The 21,961-nt window shown below is 44.0% G+C and overlaps 2 protein-coding genes across 2 annotated transcripts; both read right to left on the bottom strand.

Moving 5' to 3' along the window:
- Positions 1-604: 604 nt before the first annotated feature.
- On the bottom strand, positions 605-10,024 carry polr3f (polymerase (RNA) III (DNA directed) polypeptide F). The gene is made up of 9 exons (XM_031562430.2): positions 9,814-10,024; positions 9,276-9,393; positions 8,926-8,993; positions 7,530-7,597; positions 5,696-5,808; positions 3,953-4,096; positions 3,152-3,259; positions 2,045-2,236; positions 605-1,437 (listed from the first exon to the last, which is right to left on the bottom strand). Exons 1-9 carry the CDS (start codon positions 9,867-9,869, stop codon positions 1,360-1,362), a joined length of 945 nt encoding a protein of 314 aa, XP_031418290.1. The 5' UTR covers positions 9,870-10,024; the 3' UTR covers positions 605-1,359.
- A 2,004-nt stretch (positions 10,025-12,028) lies between these two features.
- On the bottom strand, positions 12,029-20,130 carry LOC116219056. Its single transcript, XM_042703472.1, has 5 exons — positions 20,026-20,130; positions 18,734-19,068; positions 14,058-18,171; positions 13,832-13,886; positions 12,029-12,171 (listed from the first exon to the last, which is right to left on the bottom strand). Exons 1-5 carry the CDS (start codon positions 20,128-20,130, stop codon positions 12,029-12,031), a joined length of 4,752 nt encoding a protein of 1,583 aa, XP_042559406.1.
- Positions 20,131-21,961: the final 1,831 nt, after the last annotated feature.

A 21,961-nucleotide genomic window follows, 5' to 3' on the forward strand; every position in this document is an offset into this window, starting at 1 on the left:
GAAAATCATTTAATCTGTGCTTACAAAATCAAAGAACCATCTGCTTGTGATTCAGACTTTAGAAACACAGAAAACGCTACTTATAAATTGTCTTTTTACCCAAGAATGTTTCTAATCATCAGAGGACGTGGGTTTTTTACACTGCTGTTGTCTGTGATGTACTAATCAGAACACTTTAAACTAACCTGACTGGAGACTGAAAATAAAGGCTTATGACAACGTCAACAATGTCTACTGTTTTTGTTGTTGCACTCCGCTTAAAATGTCATTTAAAACCACACACAGGTTCATATTTAGATTAGATTAGATTCAACTTTATTGTCATTGCACAGAGTACAGGTACTGAGGCAACGAAATGCAGTTAGCAACTAACCAGAAGTGCAAAGTAGAAGAGTGCAGAGTATGTGCAAATGGTAATATAAATATAGATAAATATGGTATATACAGTATGACATAAGATATAAGTGGTATGAGCAGTAAGAACATGAGCAGCAATAAAGGTGATTAGTGCAGATGTGATATAGATATGTGTAAAGTGCAGATGAAGTACAGGTGAAGGTGGCAGTAGAGGTTATAAGTTATAAATGAGGTAGGAGACATGATATATTTATTTAAATATTTATTGGCTTTTTCATGAGGCACCAGGGTAAAATAAATCACATAGCAAACACAGTTGAGACATCTACGCTTCTACGCTGGCTGTATATTTTAGTGCCAGCTCAAAGTCACCAATGCCAACCCTGCTCTTACCTCTGGAAACCCCACTCAAGTTAATTATGTTCCACTCCAAACAAAAACAACAAAAAAAACACACTCTGAAAAGCTCTTCAAACTGAAATAGTTCTGTATAACAAGTAAAAGCCATGTTCAGGCACCAGAGACAGTGCCAGTACTGAATTAACTGATAAGGAACTAATCAGCCCTGATCTGGAACTAACTGGCCCTGATCTGGAACTAATTGGCCCTGATACGTGAAAAATCAGACCTTATACGGGACAAATCAGACCTGATACGGGACAAATTGGTCCTGATCTGGTTATGGACCAGACCTGATCTTTCACCGTTTGGTCCTGACGTTGCGTACAGATCAGCAAGCACAGGACAGCTACAGTGTTGTTGTAAACAAACAAACTGAACCTAGAGACACAGAAAACACTGGCTTTCGTCATCTTCTGTTTTGTTTGTTTGTTTGTTGCTGAAAGGCATTAGAGCTTCACATGCAAGTCCATATAAGGAAGTTCCACAGAAGTGCTCCTTTCATACTTTTGTCTTCCAGGAAAACGATGCGTGTTCTCTTTCTCAACAGAGAAAATACAGGAAGTGGAAGGACTAAGGGGGGAAATGCTTAAATGCAATTGGTCAAAAGTCCAGCCACTCAGACATGTAGATGCAGTTTGACGGCGAGATCTCCCCTCCCTCGTGACAGTCGTCAAACACCTGGGAACAGAATAATAAAAAAAAAAAAAGTAACCCTTTAAGGAGTGAGTTTAATGTTAAATCGTATGTTAAAATGTTAAAAAGTTTTCTATTATGCTTATGTTAATTCATTTTTATTTTATTGTATTATTATAGTTAGTTTTTAATATGTTGGCACTCTGAGATTCTTTTGAATGAAGGGTGCATTACAAATAAAATAAATTATTATTATTATTATTATTATTATTATTATTAGTTTTCTGCAAATCATTCCAGAATCGTTTCATTCATCAATACATTTACTGCCATTTTATAACGGTCGCTTCAGTTCATTATTACACCATCAAATGGTGGAACCTTCAGTTGGCAACATTCTAAATCACATATCTGTCATCGTACTCCAGTGTGAAAGTTACAGATCCAGTAATTGCCTCTTTCGGCTCCATTTCCAACACAAACTCTTGTAAGGTTCGTGTTTCAATCTCTGTGTTGGACCATTTTACTATGACTGGACCTCTTGAATGATAAGGTTGAGATTATATATGTATATATATATATATAAAATATATATATATATATATATAAAAAAAACACACACACACACACACACACACACGTACGTACGTACCGGGCAGAGTCCGCACGGCGTCTTGACGAGGCCGGTGGGCTGGATGATGGGGTTGACCCCCCGGTAGAGCTTCATCTGCCCGTCCACACTGCCCACCGTCCCCTCCTTAGCGGCGATGATGGTCATCTCCACCTTCCCGTCAAAGATCAGCGTGTTCAGGATCGTCTCAATGTCCTCCATGGACAGATCCACCTGAGAGAGGGGAGGGGAGTCAATACCAATCACAGGAGAGGGTCTGTGTGTGTCTGATATAGACAGAGCTTGAGTGTGTGTGTGTGTGTGTGTGTGTGTGATAGAGAGAGCGAGCGAGCGTGTGTGTGTGTGCGCGTGGGTGTGTGTGTGTGTGTGTGTGTGTGTGTGTGTGTGTGTGATAGAGAGAGCGAGCGTGTGTGTGTGTGTGCGCGTGGGTGTATTAAAGAGAATATGTTTATGCATGCATGCGTGCCTGCGACAGAGAGAGAAAAACAATTAGGGAGAGAGAGATAGAGAGATGAAGAAAGAAATAGATAGACATACACAGACAGAAAGACAGACAGACAGACAGATGGATGAACTGATAGACAAATGGATAGATAGACAGGTGAATGGACAGACAGACGAACAGGCAGACAGACAGACAGACGGACGGAGGGACAAACAGACAGACAGAGGGACAAACAGACAGACAGGTGGACGAACAGGCAGACAGACAGACAGACGGACGGAGGGACAAACAGACAGACAGACAGAGGGACAAACAGACAGACAGGTGGACGAACAGGCAGACAGACAGACAGACGGACAGAGGGACAAACAGACAGACAGACAGAGGGACGAAGGGACAAACAAACAGACAGACAGGTGGACGAACAGGCAGACAGACAGACAGACGGACGGAGGGACAAACAGACAGATGGACGGAGAGACAAACAGACAGACAGGTGGACGAACAGGCTGACAGACAGACGGACGGAGGGACAGACAGACAGACAGATGGATGGAGGGACAAACAGGCAGACAGGTGGATGAACAGACAGACAGACAGACAGGTGGATGGAGGGACAAACAGACAGACGGACGGAGGGACAAACAGAGAGACAGGTGGATGAACAGAGCGATAGATCTTGCCTTGCTGATGCCCAGCTCCGAGATGTACTTCCAGACCTCGTGGGACGTGGCAAAGGAGCTGTTCCTCTGGACCATAGGAGACTGCTTACTGTCCCGCGCTACTTCAGCCTAAACACACACACACACACGTTTTACACAGAACTTCACTCAAAAACAGAAATACATTGTAAGAATGAGAGGGAGGGAGAGAGAGAGAGAGAGACTTTCTGACTCTTCAAACCCTTTATTGAAACATTTTATGGATCCAGGACACCTTAAAAAGGCTTACACCCCCCCCCACCACGGTACAATAATGTACTTCACCAATTAAATATCATCAACATGGGGAGAGAGAAAAAACAAGGGCGGGCCAGCGAGAGAGAGACAGACAGCCAGGGAGAGAGCGAGACCGCACGAGAACGAGAGAGAGAGACAGACAGACAGACAGACAGACAGACAGACCAGACAGACAGACAGAGAGAAAGAGAGAGAGAGAGAGACAGACAGACACAGACAGAGAGCAAGAGAGACAGACAGAGAGCAAGAGAGACAGACAGACAGACAGACAGAGAGACAGACAGAGAGCAAGAGAGACAGACAGAGAGCAAGAGAGACAGACAGACAGACAGACAGAGAGACAGACAGAGAGCAAGAGAGACAGACAGACAGACAGACAGACAGACAGAGACAGACAGACAGACAGACAGACACAGACAGACAGACACAGACAGACAGACAGACAGAGAGCAAGAGAGACAGACAGAGACAGACAGACAGGACAGACAGAGACAGACAGTGTTAGACCCCTCCCTCCGTGCGCACCTTGCTCTGCAGGAACTTGAAGCACTGCTGGTTGAGCACCTCCACAAACTCCGACTCAAAGTCCTGGTCGCTGTACCAGGCGCCCCCCGTCACGGACCGGTCTGGCTGGATGTTGTACAGCATGTACACCTTCTTCTTGGAGGCCTGCAAGGGTCAAGGGTCATCACACAAGGGTCATCACACAAGAGTCATCAGACTAGAGAGTCATCACACAAGAGCACTCACACAAGAGACATCACACAAGGGTCATCACACAAGAGACATTAGACAAGGGTCATCACACAAGAGACATTAGACAAGGGTCATCACACAAGGGTCATCACACAAGGGTCATCAGACTAGAGTATTCACACAAGTTATCAGACAAGGGTCATCACACAAGGGTCATCACACAAGAGTATTCACGAAAGAGTCATCACACAAGAGTCATCACACCAGACACCAGTATATGTACCAGACGTCTAACCTCCCACGAGTGTTGAAATTCCCTTACTTCACTCTAAACATGACACACCTCCTTCTGCCACGCACACAGCAGCAGTCACACAAGACGTGTGACCTCCCACCCATACTAAAGTCCCCCTTACTAGACTACATCTATGAGATCACAGGAAAAACAATCCATACTAGAGTCAGTGTGGAGGTGGTAAACGCCTACAAATACGTAGGAGTTCATCTGGACAATAAACTGGACTGGTCAGCCAACATTGATGCAATCTACAAGAAGGGTCAGAGCCGGCTCTACTTCCTGAGGAGGTTGAGGTCCTTCAATGTCTGCAACCAACTCCTGCGCATTTTCTACCAGTCTGTTGTTGCCAGCGTCCTCTTTTATGCTGTGGTGTGCTGGGGAGGCAGCATAAAAGAAAAGGGATGCTGGGCGACTGGACAGGCTGGTGAGAAGGGCAGGAGCTGTTGTTGGCACGGAACTGGACTGCCTCACAACAGTGGCGGAGAGAAGCACCCCGAGTTGGTTGCTGACTATCTTGGCACTATGTCAACCACCCACTACACAGAACTCTCAACAGACAGAAAAGCATATTCAGTGGCAGACTCCTGTCACTGTCATGCTCATCAGACAGGCTGAGGAAGTCCTTTTACAACGCCACGCAGAAGGGGAGAGGGAGGGGGGATGGTCTTCCCTGCATGAGTCTACCTCAGTCTGCCCACTCCTTCTCATCTCACTGTCCATCCCTTTACTGGCTATACTAGCCCCTGGCACAGGTATTAACCACTTATATTCTGCACTCTCTCTTTGCACTATCCACACACACACACACACACACACACACACCCAAGCACAAGAACACTATCTTTGCACTATCCACACACACAAGCACAAGCACAAGAACACTATCTTTGCACTTTCCACACAAGCACACTCTTTTTGCACTATCCACACTAGCAGCACAAGATCACTTTCCTTCTGGGCATTTACATCAACACTGTCACAATCAATGCATATCGTACCATAGGGTCAGACCCATTCTTGTATCTGTAAACTCCCCACTCCTTTGTGAACATGTTCTCCCTATGTGTATGTGATTGATGTATGTATGTATGTATGTATGTATGTATGTCTGAGTTGTATAAGTGTATAAGCTACTGAATGACCTAAATTTCACTCTGAATTAATAAAGTATCCATCTATCTATCTATCTATCTATCTATATCCATGAGATCACAGGACTCTCACACACAAACACACACACACACACACACAGAGAGAGAGCGGTGTTGACTCACAGCGACAGATTTGACGGCCTTGATGAGCTTCTTGCTCTCCAGGTTCTTCAGGATCTTGTTGATCTCCGTCAGAGGAAGGTTACTCTTGAACCGGATGTCTCTGCTCCAGATGCCTGAGACGGATGGACAGACACACACACACACACACACACACACACACACACACACACACACACACACACACACACACACACACACACACACACACACACACACACACACACACACACACACACACACACACACACACACACACACACACACACACACACACGAACATCAAGAAAGAGTCGAGGAGATCATGATCTATAGGACATGAAGATGCCTGAAATGGAGGACGAGATGCTCATAATAAGTCAACGTGAATGATTGCGAGTTGTTAAGAATGACACTTATCTAAAAGTTTAAGAAAATATAAATATGTGAAATCTATAGGCCTGAATGACCTGAATGAGCTGAATGAAACACTCCTCACGTGAGGGTCTTCTTTACAGATAAGCTGCAATATCAGTCAGTGTGTGTAACATGCAAACGACAAGTAATCTTATAACAACTGGACATATGTATGATACTCTTATAACAACTGGACATATGTATGATACTCCATGATCTTATAACAACTGGACATATGTATGATACTCCATGATCTTATAACAACTGGACATATGTATGATACTCTTATAACAACTGGACATATGTATGATACTCTTATAACAACTGGACGTATGTATGATACTCCATGATCTTATAACAACTGGACATATGTATGATACTCTTATAACAACTGGACATATGTATGATACTCTTATAACAACTGGACATATGTAGGATTCTCCATGATCTTATAACAACTGGACATATGTATGATACTCTTATAACAACTGGACGTATGTATGATACTCCATGATCTTATAACAACTGGACATATGTATGATACTCTTATAACAACTGGACATATGTATGATACTCTTATAACAACTGGACATATGTATGATACTCTTATAACAACTGGACAAATGTATGATACTCCATGATCTTATAACAACTGGACATCTGTATGATACTCTTATAACAACTGGACATATGTATGATACTCCATGATCTTATAACAACTGGACATCTGTATGATACTCTTATAACAACTGGACATATGTAGGATACTCCATGATCTTATAACAACTGGACATATGTATGATACTCTTATAACAACTGGACATATGTATGATACTCCATGATCTTATAACAACTGGACATATGTATGATACTCTTATAACAACTGGACATATGTATGATACTCTTATAACAACTGGACAAATGTATGATACTCCATGATCTTATAACAACTGGACATATGTATGATACTCTTATAACAACTGGACATACTGTATGTAGGATACTCCATGATCTTATAACAACTGGACATATGTATGATACTCTTATAACAACTGGACATATGTAGGATACTCCATGATCTTATAACAACTGGACATATGTATGATACTTCATGATCTTATAACAACTGGACATACAGTACCAGTCAAAAGTGTTACATTGTAGATTAATACTGACATTAATAAAAGACATTTAAACTACGAAAGAACACATATGGAATGATGTACTAAACAAAAAAAGGGTTATCTACCATCTAGAAAAGAAAAAAAGTAAAGAAAAAACTTTAATGATAAGGTGTGTCCAAACTTTTGACTAGTACTGTATGTATGATACTTCATGATCTTGATGACAGATTCATTCACATTAATAACAATTAAATAAATAAATAAATAAATAGGGGAGGGGCTGAGGGGGGAACCCGTCAAAAATTCAGTTCGCCCACCTTTGTTTCCGGCATCTTCTATGACCTGGTAGACCAGCTTCTCCTGATTGTCCGAGCCCTTCATCTTGCTGTAGAGATGGGAAAAGGGTCATCAGACGCGGGGCACTGGGACGCGATGGTTGGTTTACACCAGAGGGCATTCTGGGACGCGATGGTTGGTTTACACCAGAGGGCATTCTGGGACGCGATGGTTTGTTTACACCAGAGGGCATTCTGGGACGCGATGGTTGGTTTACACCAGAGGGCATTCTGGGACGCGATGGTTTGTTTACACCAGAGGGCATTCTGGGACGCGATGGTTGGTTTACACCAGAGGGCATTCTGGGACGCGATGGTTGGTTTACACCAGAGGGCATTCTGGGACGCGATGGTTTGTTTACACCAGAGGGGATTCTGGGACGCGATGGTTGGTTTACACCAGAGGGGATTCTGGGTGGGCTCTCCTTTTTTACGTACCGGTAGGCTAGTTATAGATATGAAAATGCGCTAGGCAAAGCATCTGGAACCCTGCTCCATGCGTGACTTGGTCACAGCCTCATACTCCCATCACACACTCAGACATGCCAATGTATCACACAACACAACCAATAAACACAACGATGCGCATACCGACCACGCGACCGCAGTAATTCACTACCAACAGTAGGCTAGCCGTCAACTTTTCATAATTAAGAGTTGTCATTATCCAACGTCACACAACACAGAATATAGTGATCATCTTGCTATCTCCGCAGCGGAATAAAAAAACGTGTTTTGAATGCAGAGGCTCTCATTTAATTTTCTTTTCATTGTCCCTGTCTTAAGCCACCAATCCATGACCTTGTTTATAGATTAGGCTACTACTGAATGTGTTCTCTTCGTTCTGAGTTGTATGTTAGAAATGTCGCAATAATTTACTTTTGGCCATCGCGGACCATTACGGGGCACTGGCGGACCACCAGTGGTCCGCGGACGACCATACTTTGAGAACGCCTGCTTTAGGGTGGTGTTAGGGGCTGAAGAATGTTACATGTCTATGTGTGTGTTACTTTAGGGTGGTGTTAGTGGCTAAATGTCTATGTGCGTGTTACTTTAGGGTGGTGTTAGGGGCTGATAAATGTTACATGTCTGTGTGTGTGTTACCTCAGGGTGGTTTTAGTGGCTAAATGTCTATGTGTCTGTTACTTTAGGGTGGTGTTAGTGGCTGAAGAATGTTACATGTCTGTGTGTGTGTTACCTTAGGGTGGTGTTAGGGGCTACATGTCTATGTGTGTGTTACCTTAGGGTGGTTTTAGTGGCTAAATGTCTATGTGTCTGTTACTTTAGGGTGGTGTTAGTGGCTGAAGAATGTTACATGTCTGTGTGTGTGTTACCTTAGGGTGGTGTTAGTGGCTGATGAATGTTAAATGGCACTCACCTTGTTGACTGGTTGTCTTTCATTCTATAGAGCAGACCATTGCTGTTCCTCAGGAGATCCAGCTGACCCTGTGTGTGTGTGTGTGTATATATATATACAGACACACACACAAACACACACACACACAGAGAAATGTGTGAGTCTAACATGAGACAAATATCACATAGAATCATATCGAAGTAATACTATTACATCTATCACACATAACGATACAATTTGTGGCAGCTACAGTGAACCTGGTCCTCCAGCAGACGGCATGCGATGTCTACAAGAGCGACATTATTAAGATGTACCAGCAGTTGGCGATGGCATGTCGCCCTTTTAAGACAATTCCATAGATGTAATCTTACCACCGACAACAGCCTGTTGATGGCCATAGCCCGCTGTTTGGGTTCCACGTGCGGCATATCATTCTGGATCACCTGGTCAGTGATCCCGTGCGGGAACTGCCCACAAAGTTCCTTAATCCTTTTTTAACAGTAGGACACAAAACGGCACAGAAACTCAGTGGTCGTGGAGAGTGAAGGATTATTTATACTGGTGAACACACACATACGAACAACGTGTCGTCAGTTCATTGCAGTTAAGTGCAAACGTTGATAAACATTAGCTTACTGAGCACCCGAAAGGGAGTCGTTAACCTCTGAAAGTTTGCGAATGAGCTACCGGTCTATGCATCTTAGCAACCTAGCTCGAATAACTGTTAGTTCACTTTACATTGACCCAAAAAGCTTGGCAACACATCAATAATTCTTTCAAACTTCCGCATGTTAAGGATGATAATGGAAATTGAAATACGATATCAATGGATATATATATCCTTGCAAACATAACGTTAGCTATCTGGCTACAGCTAGCCATGTCGTCAATTCGGGCAGCAGATCTGACCTGTTTTCTATGTCCACTGGATCCGTAGATTCCTTTTTCACCTTTACGTCCGCCATATTTACAATTCTTTAGTCTAATCACATCCAAGAAAAATTGGAAGCCGGCAAACCTATGCAGTCTACACTACTACTACGACACTGCATGAAATCAACATTTGAGCATGGCTAGTTGGGTCCTTCACGTATGACTGACGTCGTGGCTGGGCTTTTAGAAGTCTGTGGACAGCCTGACCTAAAAGGGTTTCGCCACCTGTGTTCAGAACGGGGCAGACATACTTATAAATGCGCAATAATTAAAAATACAAATACTAAATTAACACATAAGTTCCCAGTGAATTTCAAAAGACTATTAATTACGTAATCACAGTAATGTGCATATATATTTATAAATGCATATTTATTTATTTTTAACTAGCGCAAAATTTGAAGGCGAGACACATTCAATGACGTTCACATGCCCATCAAGAGAATCAGTACACAGTTCTACTCCCACGCACACAAACTTTTTTTTTTTTACTGACGTGACATGTTCAGTGGCTTACGTAGCATCAAGTCATTCTAGCCCCTGCAAAACAATGAACATTTACATTACATGTAGTCATTTAGCAGACACTTTTATCCAAAGCAACGTACAAAGGAGAAAACAATCAAGCTACGAGCAATAATGAAATGAAGACTACACTAGTATACAAAAAAAAACAATGTGTACTTATTTTATTAAGCACCTAAGCATCAAAATACATGCTTTAAGTTTGCAATAACCAGGTAATGGCCACAGAAATGTCAGGTGTACTAATGGCAGGTGTACTAATGGACCGACATATCTATATTCACATTAATCTTCAACCCTAAACTAATGAAAGCAAAGTCTAGGACTAGAAAAGACTGCACATGTTTGGAGTCAAGTCTAAGCACCTACAGTACATACGCAGTGTGTCCCTTGGGTCTTTGTTCCTTAGTTCCCAGCAGTGCTCAAAACTGATCCACTGGTCTAAACTGTTACACTGCTCTAATCTACACCATCCACTGCTCTAAACTACACCATACACTGCTCTAATCTACACCATACACTGCTCTAAACTGATCCACTGCTCTAATCTACACCATACACTGCTCTAAACTGATCCACTGGTCTAAACTGATCCACTGCTCTAAACTACACCATACACTGCTCTAATCTACACCATACACTGCTCTAAACTGATCCACTGCTCTAATCTACACCATACACTGCTCTAAACTGATCCACTGCTCTAAACTGATCAACTGCTCTAAACTACACCATCCACTGCTCTAAACTACACCATCCACTGCTCTAAACGACACCATCCACTGCTCTAAACTACACCACCCACTGCTCTAAACTACACCATCCACTGCTCTAAACTGATACACTGGTCTAATCTACACCATACACTGCTCTAAACTGATACACTGCTCTAAACTACACCATCCACTGGTCTAAACTACACCATACACTGCTCTAATCTACACCATACACTGCTCTAATCTACACCATACACTGCTCTAATCTACACCATACACTGCTCTAAACCATACACTGCTCTAATCTACACCATACACTGGTCTAAACTGATACACTGCTCTAAACTACACCATCCACTGCTCTAATCTACACCATACACTGATCAGATATTTATGTCTGTTTTAGACATCGTCATTACGGTGATTTTGATAGAATACTGTGAATAAAAATAATGCAATCATCATAAATAAAATTGAAATGAATTGAATTAAATCATGATGGCTTTTTTTTTTTACCATTGGCCATTCAAACAGTGACCCAGCTGGTCAACCTTTTCCTTGACCTTCCCCGTGGTACAGTAATATAATACGTTACCACCCAGCAAATCACAACAACTGTATTATTTCACCAGCATAGTCACAGCTAAAGGCATATTCAGCAAATTAACCAAAATATTTCTAAATCCAACATTGGTTCCCTTGTTAATATAATCAATCCTGCGGAGGTTATGTTCTCTGCCTAGCTTAACTTTTAGCAGATGCTGGGCAAAAAGAGAAGAAAATAAAAGACAATGACAATGCGATTAACGTTCAGTTTATTTTTTTAGTGTGTTGTTGGTTAGATTAAGAAATTAGACATAAAATAGTATTGATGTGAATGATGAATATTTGAAGTGGTGAAGATGATGATGATTGTGGTGATGATGATGAAGATGATGATGGCCATTAGTTTAGTTACTCAGGTCTGAGTTCCTTCTGATGATGGCAGAGAGTCTCCTGAAGAGGGACGGGCATTTGTTGGACTTGCGCCCTCCTGCCCTCTGCTGGGAGGGAGTGGGACTCCCTCTGAGGGTGACCGTACTGACAGTGGATTCTTAGCAGCGGTGGAGAGGTGAGATGAGATGGGATGAGATGAGAGACACGTTTTCAGTTTTTTCATGAACAAGTATCTAACCACTGAAATATTTAATACACACTCACTCACTCACTCACTCACTCACTCACTCACTCACTCACACACTCACACACTCACACACTCACACACTCACACACACACACACACACACACACACGACTACCCTCAATATAATATTAATAAACCATATCTAAAAATATTAGATACGCCATCAAACCAGATATGAAGCTGACTCACCCGCAACCATCTGCAAACTATAAATGTTACATTAACAGTCAGCTGAATCATGTCATCAAGATGTTTAGTGAAACATCCACCGGTCTACCAAACAGCATCCATGTTAGGCTGGTAGCCAGGAAGATATTTCGGCTTCTACACTTTGGGGTGTATTTCACTTTCAGATTTAAAAAACGGCACAAATTGTGGTCTTCCCCACTAATTCATTATAATCGTCATTTTAATTCTCACTTTCAGATTTTAATTACAAATTGTGGTCTTCCCTATTGCCTTACCCTACAACACAATGCAAGTACAAACGAACATCCAGCCTGCACCACAGTCACGTCAGTCTACCACATGACTGTACCGTCACCGCCTTGCTATAGACCACAATACTCACAATATGAGACTGATATGATACATACATATGTAGGGGCCGCCTCGCCGTAGACCACAATATGAGACTGATATGATACATACATATGTAGGGGCCGCCTCGCCGTAGACCACAATATGAGACTGATATGATACATACATATGTAGGGGCCGCTTCACCGTAGACCACAATACTCACAATATGAGACTGATATGATACATACATATGTAGGGGCCGCCTCGCCGTAGACGACAAAATTCACAATATGAGACTGATATGATACATACATATGTAGGGGCCGCATCGCCGTAGACCACAATACTCACAATATGAAACTGATATGATACATACATATGTAGGGGCCGCCTCGCCGTAGACCACAATACTCACAATATGAGACTGATATGATACATACACATGTAGGGGCCACCTCGCCGTAGACCACAATATGAGTGATATGATACATACATATGTAGGGGCCGCCTCGCCGTAGACCACAATACTCACAATATGAGACTGATATGATACATACATATGTAGGGGCCGCTTCACCGTAGACCACAATACTCACAATATGAGACTGATATGATACATACATATGTAGGGGCCACCTCGCCGTAGATCACAATATGAGTGATATGATACATACATATGTAGGGGCCGCCTCGCCGTAGACCACAATACTCACAATATGAGACTGATATGATACATACATATGTAGGGGCCGCTTCACCGTAGACCACAATACTCACAATATGAGACTGATATGATACATACATATGTAGGGGCCGCCTCGCCGTAGACCACAATATGAGACTGATATGATACATACACATGTAGGGGCCGCCTCGCTATAGACCACAATACTCACAATATGAGACTGATATGACAACACTTTTGCTACACAACTTCAGAGCCTAAAGGTCACATTCATACTCAGGGCCTTGTGTTCAATCCTTGTAAATAATAGTTTAGTGGATTATTATAACTCTGTCTTATCCTTATAGGCACGGGTGAACTTACTGGTCTGATCTTTGCTGGAGTCCTGGGAATCTTCCATGTTCGCTGATTTGGATTTCTGATTGAGAGACCATTTGTATGCATTACTCAATAAATCAAATATATACTGTATAGCTGAATAAGTAGAACAAATATATATTTCTGAAACTTAGTTTAAATGAATAGAATAATTTTACAACTTCAAGCAGTCAAAGAAATGTATGTTTTTTTTCTTAAGCAAACTTTTTACCTTCTGGAAGATCTTCAATTTTGGAATTCTTGGTAGGAATCTCAGAATACCTTTCCTACACTTTTTGTTCGTTACAGGGACACTGGAATCTGCCTGGTCCTCCGTCACATCCTTGTTCAGCAAGGTTGGTGGTGCGCCTGAAGCCTCATCGCACATCCGTAGGAGCTGTTTAGTGATCGAGGTCACCAGGGTCTTCTCAAAGGAAGCGTCATCTGCGTCCATGACTTTCGAAAGGGCCTCCTCAGTGCCAAACTCACCTAGGAGATCTCCGTAGATAGTTCTGAATACTCTATGGACTCTGACGCTGAGAGGGAAGGGGTCGGTTCTCGAACTCCCAGAGACAATATCAAAAACATACAAGATCTTGTCGATCAGCTGCCTGGATTTGTCCAGCATGTCTTCAGACTGCAGCCCTTGACCCTCGATCTTCATCATCAGCCGTACGACCAGCAGGGTGACTAGGCCGGCGTAGTTGTCGGAGTCCACTGGCGTGCTCTTAGGAAAAGGGAGAGCTGTGGCATCTTCGTGTCCGTCGGAACCCGCCTCTTGAAGTGAGGCAGCTGAGCTCTGGGTGCCCAGTAGATTCTCATGGACGGGTTTAAGTGGCTGACCTAAGCGGTCCTCCAGGCTGCTCAGGACATCCTTGACCATGGATTTAATGACGAGGCCCATTATGTCACAGAGGACTTTTGACGGGGGCCTTGGCCCCTTTGTTGTCGCTTGTCCATTGACTGGTGTTTCAGATGAGGAGCTGTTGCCGGGACAACGCACTGGTGCCGAGGCAGGCCTTAAGAGACCTCCCTGACTGACGCCCCGTGAGGAAGGCAGATTGAAATGAGGAAGAAGGTAGTGTTTCACCGTCTCCTCGGAGTAGACGTGGATGAGTTGAGAGACAAGGCGTCTCTTTGAGGCACTGCAGTGCCCCAACTCCAGAAGCACGGAGTCTGACGCAGACTTGCGGGCGGCCGTTCTGTTGCTGCTCCTGAAAAGGCCATAAATTTCATCGACAAAGTCGTCCGTGAGGGAGTTGAAGGCTTTATGGGAAAGAGATTCCTCAAGTTTATTATCGACCGAGTTGAGACCTCCACCCTGCGTTTGTAATGAAGAATTCCCGCCGTTCTCTAAATCGATCTGGTCTTTCACCATTTTCACCACGCTAGCAACTGCTTGTTGAGTTATGCAAGCATGGGGTCCATCCGTGTCTTTGACGCTCACGTCCGTGTGCGTCTGTCCCTCTGCGGCGCCCTCCGTAGGTCCCTCTGTTACCGTGACAACCCCGGGAAAATTCTCAGAGCTAGAATTGGAGCTGCTCTCTGACCATTTAGATGAAGCGGAAGCCGGTCTCTCGAGGTCAGTAGCGGTTTGCTCTGGTCCGGCATGGTCCTCCGCCTCTCCAATGTTTACCAGTATATTATTTATGATCTCTTTAACAAAGCTGAGATTATCTAGACTGTCAAGATCCCCTGACTTTAGAAGGCTTCCTCTAATCCTGAGGAGCGCTTTGCTAATAACCTCCTTTGCATGTGCGTACGATTTGCATGTGGTCTTGGAGTAAAGCGGCTGGCTCGTCCTAAACAAATCCTTCACTTTTCGCAGTGAGGTACTGAACATCCCACGTATGGTTGTCCAGATTTGTATGTTAAGATCTTCCCTCGTTCGCTCATTACACTGTGAACTGGGCACACTGTCTCCTTTGATGTCAGAGCAGGTGTTATCCTTCGTAACGCATGATGAAGTTGACTCCAAAATATGCTGTACACCTTCAACAACGGCTTTGACCACTTGACATGCAGTGTGCTCTGTTTGCAAGGAGCTGGAAGGCCTTGACAGGTTGATGGCAGAGTGAAGCAACACTTCACTGACTTGCTTGACCGCATTCATCTGAACACTCTCACTGCAGAATTCCTCAATCATCTCAGTTATTGAGGTCAGTGAAACACTGCAATCCTTCTCAGCAGATTTATCAGAATGTTCTCCATCAGCAAAACGGTGGATGGACGGGTCCACCATCATGTCTGTTGTCACGGTAGCGGATCGGTTTTCGGTGTCCTCCTTTGCGCTCTCTTCATCCAGCACCGTTAAAAGTTCCGACATCATGTCTCTCGTGCAGCCATCAAGGTCGGCCATGTTAGTGACATCTTCCCTATGGCTGAGAGGATTGGCAAGCACCGTATCGTTGTTGCTCTGTGTTGTTGCATCATTGGTATTTAGAGACGGATCCATCTCATGCTCATCATCTGTGCGCTGCTTCCCTGGGGCGTTACACCTGATGGAGCACTGAGCAAAAAACTTGCCAACTTTACCTAGCAGATTCTCATACATCTTTGAAGCTGAGGAAATGAATGGCTTGTCTGAGAGGGCAAGCTTGCTCCTCCATGACTGTGGCTCGGCTTCAGATGAGCAGGCGTCCACTGGGTCAGGACTTGGAGACGCGAGGAAAGCATGCGTCTGTATGTCGCTCACAAATTGATTGACTATTTCTGTGACGACAGCATCCACATCTTTGGAGGAAAAGTCGTTCCATGGTACTCCTCGGAATTCGTCTTTGTCGATGTCCGAAGCGTACGATTTTAAGGAGGAGTAGCTTCGCACTGAAGCAACAAGCACATTAGTAACCGACTCAAAAGCGTTCATTTGAAATTCTACACTGGACAATCTTCTCAAGCTAGTAAGTGAGCAGGGCTTACTAAGCCCTCCAGTGACATCCGTTCCTGTCAGTTTTGAGGGATCGTCCTCATTGCATCCATGGGAGTTAGAGCCGGCCATATCTTCCAACTGGACGATTACGCCTTCTAACAAACTGCTCTTAGCTGCCAGCAGCTCTGGTGAAGCCTCCTGTTCACGAGACGACGTTCGCTCCGGTCCAGACAGATAGGAGGCCACCACTCCTTTTAACACATTTCTGGTGCAGGCGGCCAGCTGAAGTGGGGTCAAAGGGCACCCACTGACGCTCCGCACCTCACCAATGTCCACCGGACTCTGTGCTTCGGCCACAGGAAGAGCTTGTTCACTCCTGCTGCTTGCTGGGAGCTCTGCTTCCTGTTCGTCTCCGGCAGAGTGGACATCCGGGGCCAATGAGTCGGATTGCTGTGGGTCCTCGGTTCTCAGTGTGGTGGCGCAGCGTTGGCTCTGCTGGAGGGGCAGCCTCTTGAAGAAATCCTTCAGTGTCATTTGGACTTGTCCATAAATCTTTGCTGCCGCCAACTGAACCGTCTCCTTCTTTTTAACACCGGAGACTCCGGGTGTCTGGCTGAGGAGATGATCGTCAGGAGACACGGGCTCATCCGCATATTCAGCAGACTGAGCCACCTTCTTCATCTCGTCCACGAATGTCTCGATGAGGATGGTAGCAGCTTCCTCGACGGGCTGAGGACGTGAAGATGAAGCCTCACTTCCGGCTCCTGGGGAGTCACTGGAAGGAGCACGAGGAGCAGAGTGCAATGTTTTAAGTTCTCCGATGAGAACATCGCTGACCGCTTTCTTGGCCTTGCTGTGAAATTCCTCACTGGAAACAGTTTTGATGCTCTGCTCAGGCCTCTGACTTTCCCTGCGCACTTCTTTGACCTCCTTTTCACCCTCCACATCCGAAATAACGCCCGTGGAACAGGCACATTGGCACATTGGCACGTTGGAGCTGGCACATTGGCACATTAGAGCTGGCACAGCTCTTTTGATGCGTGCCAGACTCCGTTTTGCCCATTTGCCCTTGGTCTCCTGGTCATCCGAACCACTTTCCAAAGCCTGGATCGCTGCAGTCATTGCTTCACTCACTGTTGAAGCCAAAGATGACTCAACCTCTCGCTCAGACATGCAGACCCGGTCTTGTGCCCTTGCAAACTCAAAGAGCTTTCTGGACACTTCTTGAACCAGCTGATCAGTGCTGGATTTCCTCCGTAGAGCAGCCGCTCTCGGTGACTTGGTACCAGTAGTTCTCTTCATCTCGGCTAGGCTAGCCTTAATGCTTACCACTATCTGCTGGACAATGGCATTGATCAGCTCTCCCGCGGACCCAGTGGTGGAGCCAATCACATGCATTTTGCTCAGAGTGTCCTGAACACTTTCTTTTATATCGTCCTCGGTGACGCCAAGTTGACTCAGCAGAGAAGACTGGGACCTTGAAACGTTAATGCACTCTTATTAGTTTGTGTGACCTTTTACCCAAAACTTGAAATCAAACATCTTTATATAGCCACGTGTTGTTTTAATGTGTAGTGTTGTTGTTAGGATTGAAACGATTTTCTAGGAGAAAGCAAGGTGTTACGTTACCTCTGTGTTAAACCCTTTAGATATTTAGACTTTTACCCAAAACTTGAAATCAAACCTCTCAACATCCACATGTTGTTTTAATGTATTGTGTTGTTGTTGTTGTTAGGATTGAAACAGTTTTCTGTGTGAAAAGCAAGGTGTTACCTATATGTTAAACGCTTTTAGACCTTTAGAGGTACAACTGGGGGGCGACAGTGGTACAGGAGGTAGAGAAGTCGTTTAGTAATCAGAAGGTTGCTAGTTCGATTCCCTGTTGAAGCGTCCTTGAGCAAGACACTGAACCCCTAATTGCTCCTGATTTGCAGTGTGCCATCAGTGTAAAAATGTAAAATGTGTATACATTTGAAGTTGCACATATGTAAGTCGCTTTGGATAAAAGCGTCTGCTAAATGACTAAATGTACAACTTACCTCTTTCTTGAGGGGCACGATGAGTCAGTCGATGATAACCTGCTGCTTCTTACTTTGGGAATGATTTCCGTGAGGACTTCATTCTTTAGCACCATGATATCGGTTTCATCCTCGACATATGTGAGAGAGGGAGAGTCGGGGCGAGAGCCGGGAAGGTCCTGAGCGCCGCCAGGACCAGAGACGGAGCTCTCGGGATGCTCTTGGGAAGCACTCTGGAAGCTCTCGGGCATTTCCCTCAGCATCTTCAGGAGCGCCGGTACGACCACCTGCATTGAGGTCAGGTCCACGTGCTTCACCAAGTTAATCAGGAGCGTGAAAAACTCCTCCTTGGTCATCTGTGTCATATGAGGAGAACGAGTACAGGGAGTCAAGTCAAGTCCGCTACGAAACAGGAGCAATGGGGAAGACGACCGCAGTCTCCCAGATGTCGGCCATTTTGAAAGTTAACTATAAAACAGATGCATAACGAGAGTCCCAGAGACACGTGTGTATTGTGTATTGACAAACTCCAGTGACATCACTTCCTGGCAGTTCTGAGTGATCATCCTCATAGCACACATAGAGTATTGCTTCATTTACATGCCCAAAACATGATCATGGGGGTATCATTCCGGTGAAAAATGTGCCATTATGACTAATCTATGTGTAGATGCAGTCAGTGATACTGCAATGAATTTATATAAATGAAAACACTCACAGGATTAGCCATGACATCACGGAAGGTAACCCATTCCCTGTAGAAATGAATAGAATGATTTAGCATTGGAAATACATACATGCAAACATAGAGGTGCCTCTGTAATGAACACTGTGCATTTGATTTGAATATGGGCGACAGTGGTACAGTAGGTAGAGCAGTCGTTTAGTAATCAGAAGGTTGCTAGTTCGATTCCCTGTCGAAGCGTCCTTGAGCAAGACACTGAACCCCTAATTGCTCCTGATGTGCAGTGTGCCATCAGTGTAAATGTACAATGTGTATACATCCTTGTAAGTCGCTTTGGATAAAAGTGTCTGCTAAATGACTAAATGTAAATGTAACATACAGATATAGAGAATGGTCTTTACTCATCCCTTAGACCTGTCAGGTAATCTGAGAGAAATGGTATTTACTCAGAATTTAGACCAATCAAGTAATCTGAGAGAACTGGAATTTACTCCTCCCTTTCACCTATCCGATAGTCTGAGAAAAATGGTACTTACTCGTACGTTCGACCTATCAGGTAATCTGAGAGAAATGGTACTTACTCATCCTTTAGACCATTCAGGTAATCTGACAGAAATGGAAACTCTGCCTGAAGCTCAGCGACAAAGAGCTCTTTCTCCTTAAGCTCAGAGACACAGAGGTCTTTCTCTGCAGATTCCTCTGGGGAGGACTTCCCTGACAGAGACTGAGCCATGGTAGAAGTAGCTGTACACACACACACACACACACAAACACACACACACACACACACACACACACACACACACACACAGAGAGAGAGAGAGAAAGAGAAAGAGAGAGAGAGAGAGACAGACAGACAGACAGAGAGAGAGAGAGAGAGAGACAGATAGAGAGAGAGAGAGGGAGAGACACACACGCAGAGAGAGAGAGAGAGAGAGAGAGAGAGAGAGAGATAGACAGACAGACAGACAGACAGACAGAGAGAGAGAGAGAGAGAGAGAGAGAGAGACAGATAGAGAGAGAGAGAGAGAGAGAGGGAGAGACACACACGCAGAGAGAGAGAGAGAGACAGAGAGAGACAGAGAGAGAGAGAGAGAGATAGAGAGGGAGAGACACACACGCAGAGAGAGAGAGAGAGGGAGAGAGACACACACGCAGAGACAGAGAGAGAGAGAGAGAGACACACACGCAGAGAGAGAGAGAGAGAGAGACACACAGACAGACAGAGAGAGAGAGAGAGACAGATAGAGAGAGAGAGAGAGAGAGAGAGAGAGAGAGACACACACACACAGACAGACAGACAGAGAGAGGGAGAGACACACACGCAGAGAAAGAGAGAGAGAGAGAGAGAGAGAGAGAGAGAGAGAGAGAGAGAGAGATTTGTAATGGTAGCTGATACAGAGCTGTGTAGTGAGTGAATTTCACTCCCCGACACCTTAAGAGGGTTTGAGTTCAGTGCAGGACTGTGATGTTACACAACACAGGTTACATACAAATATATAAATGAATATGTTAGAGTTAGGTAAATAATATAATAAGTACAAATATATAAATGAATGTTAGATTTAGTTCAAACCATTTGATGTTTCTGCATACATTCTATAGAATGTTAATTTTACAACACTCTACACATACCAGTGTGACGGTAACCGCCGAAGGGTTAAGACATTCATGATATTAATCTAACCACTACTATCCCCAGAGGTGTCACCCTCTACCTGCATCAGATGTGTCTACTGTCCACTTCGTCTGACACAGTGTAATATATGTTATATTGTGCTATCAGACTATTGATTATAATCCTACAACCTCCTCCACAAGAAAGGTCCCTCACCTCCAGCAGACTGGCTTGTGTCCACTGTAGCAGGTCTTCTACGGAACCTTCTAGAAGACAATGAAATTCCCATTTAAAACCTGACACCAACAACATTAGACTATAAGATATCATTTAAGATATCATTTTACTAAAATATATAATGTTCTAATACATGCAATACTATGGGTATGGAAGTGAAAGACTATACACAGTGTATAGGCCTACTTTAGTTAGCCGCAATTACGGTCATATAGAACATATTACATTATTTTACTTTCTGGGCTTTTTGAATTATTGGATGAATCTATGAGAAATTCAAATAAGTTAAAATAACATTAAAGTGTCTACAATGAAAACACCTACCTTATTCTCTATTGATATTCTGTGTACTTTAAAATGTGTGTGCTCTCTATACTGATTCATGTGGAGTGACTAACTCACTGTCCTACTAACGGTCTTAACTAATTGGCAACCTTTATGACATCACAACCAGCAAGTGATGTCATACTACGGTTCCTTGGAGTATACAATTTATAATGTTTGTACTCAAAATTCCAATTTAGACTGAGTCTACACTCAGCCCATATTCTCAACTTTCCAGCGCAAGGCGCGGAGGCGCACCGCTCATCAATGTCACACTCGGCCCAGGCAGGTTGCGCACGCAGCCCCGCTTCACAGGCGCACCAGGCTGTTTTGCCCGCCGCACTTTGCAAAGGCGATTTTGAAGCGTATACGTTTTTAGAAACGC

The sequence above is a fragment of the Clupea harengus genome, chromosome 24 (genome assembly GCF_900700415.2).
Source record: "Clupea harengus chromosome 24, Ch_v2.0.2, whole genome shotgun sequence".
NCBI classification, from domain to species: Eukaryota; Metazoa; Chordata; class Actinopteri; order Clupeiformes; family Clupeidae; genus Clupea; species Clupea harengus.

What these genes read in the sequence shown, in the direction of transcription:
- polr3f (XM_031562430.2), bottom strand. Translation starts at nt 9,869, where the DNA reads ATGGCGGACGTAAAGGTGAAAAAGGAATCTACGGATCCAGTGGACATA. An exon ending in CCAGTGGACATAGAAAACAG is followed by an intron (nt 9,394 to 9,813) that starts GTCAGATCTGCT and finishes CTGTTAAAAAAG; the next exon opens with GATTAAGGAACTTTGTGGGC. An exon ending in AGGCCGTCAAATCTGTCGCT is followed by an intron (nt 4,097 to 5,695) that starts GTGAGTCAACAC and finishes TGACCCTTGCAG; the next exon opens with GCCTCCAAGAAGAAGGTGTA.
- LOC116219056 (XM_042703472.1), bottom strand. Translation starts at nt 20,130, where the DNA reads ATGGCTCAGTCTCTGTCAGGGAAGTCCTCCCCAGAGGAATCTGCAGAG. An exon ending in AATTGAAGATCTTCCAGAAG is followed by an intron (nt 13,887 to 14,057) that starts GTAAAAAGTTTG and finishes TCTCTCAATCAG; the next exon opens with AAATCCAAATCAGCGAACAT. An exon ending in CTCCAGCAAAGATCAGACCA is followed by an intron (nt 12,172 to 13,831) that starts GTAAGTTCACCC and finishes ACCGCTGCTAAG; the next exon opens with AATCCACTGTCAGTACGGTC.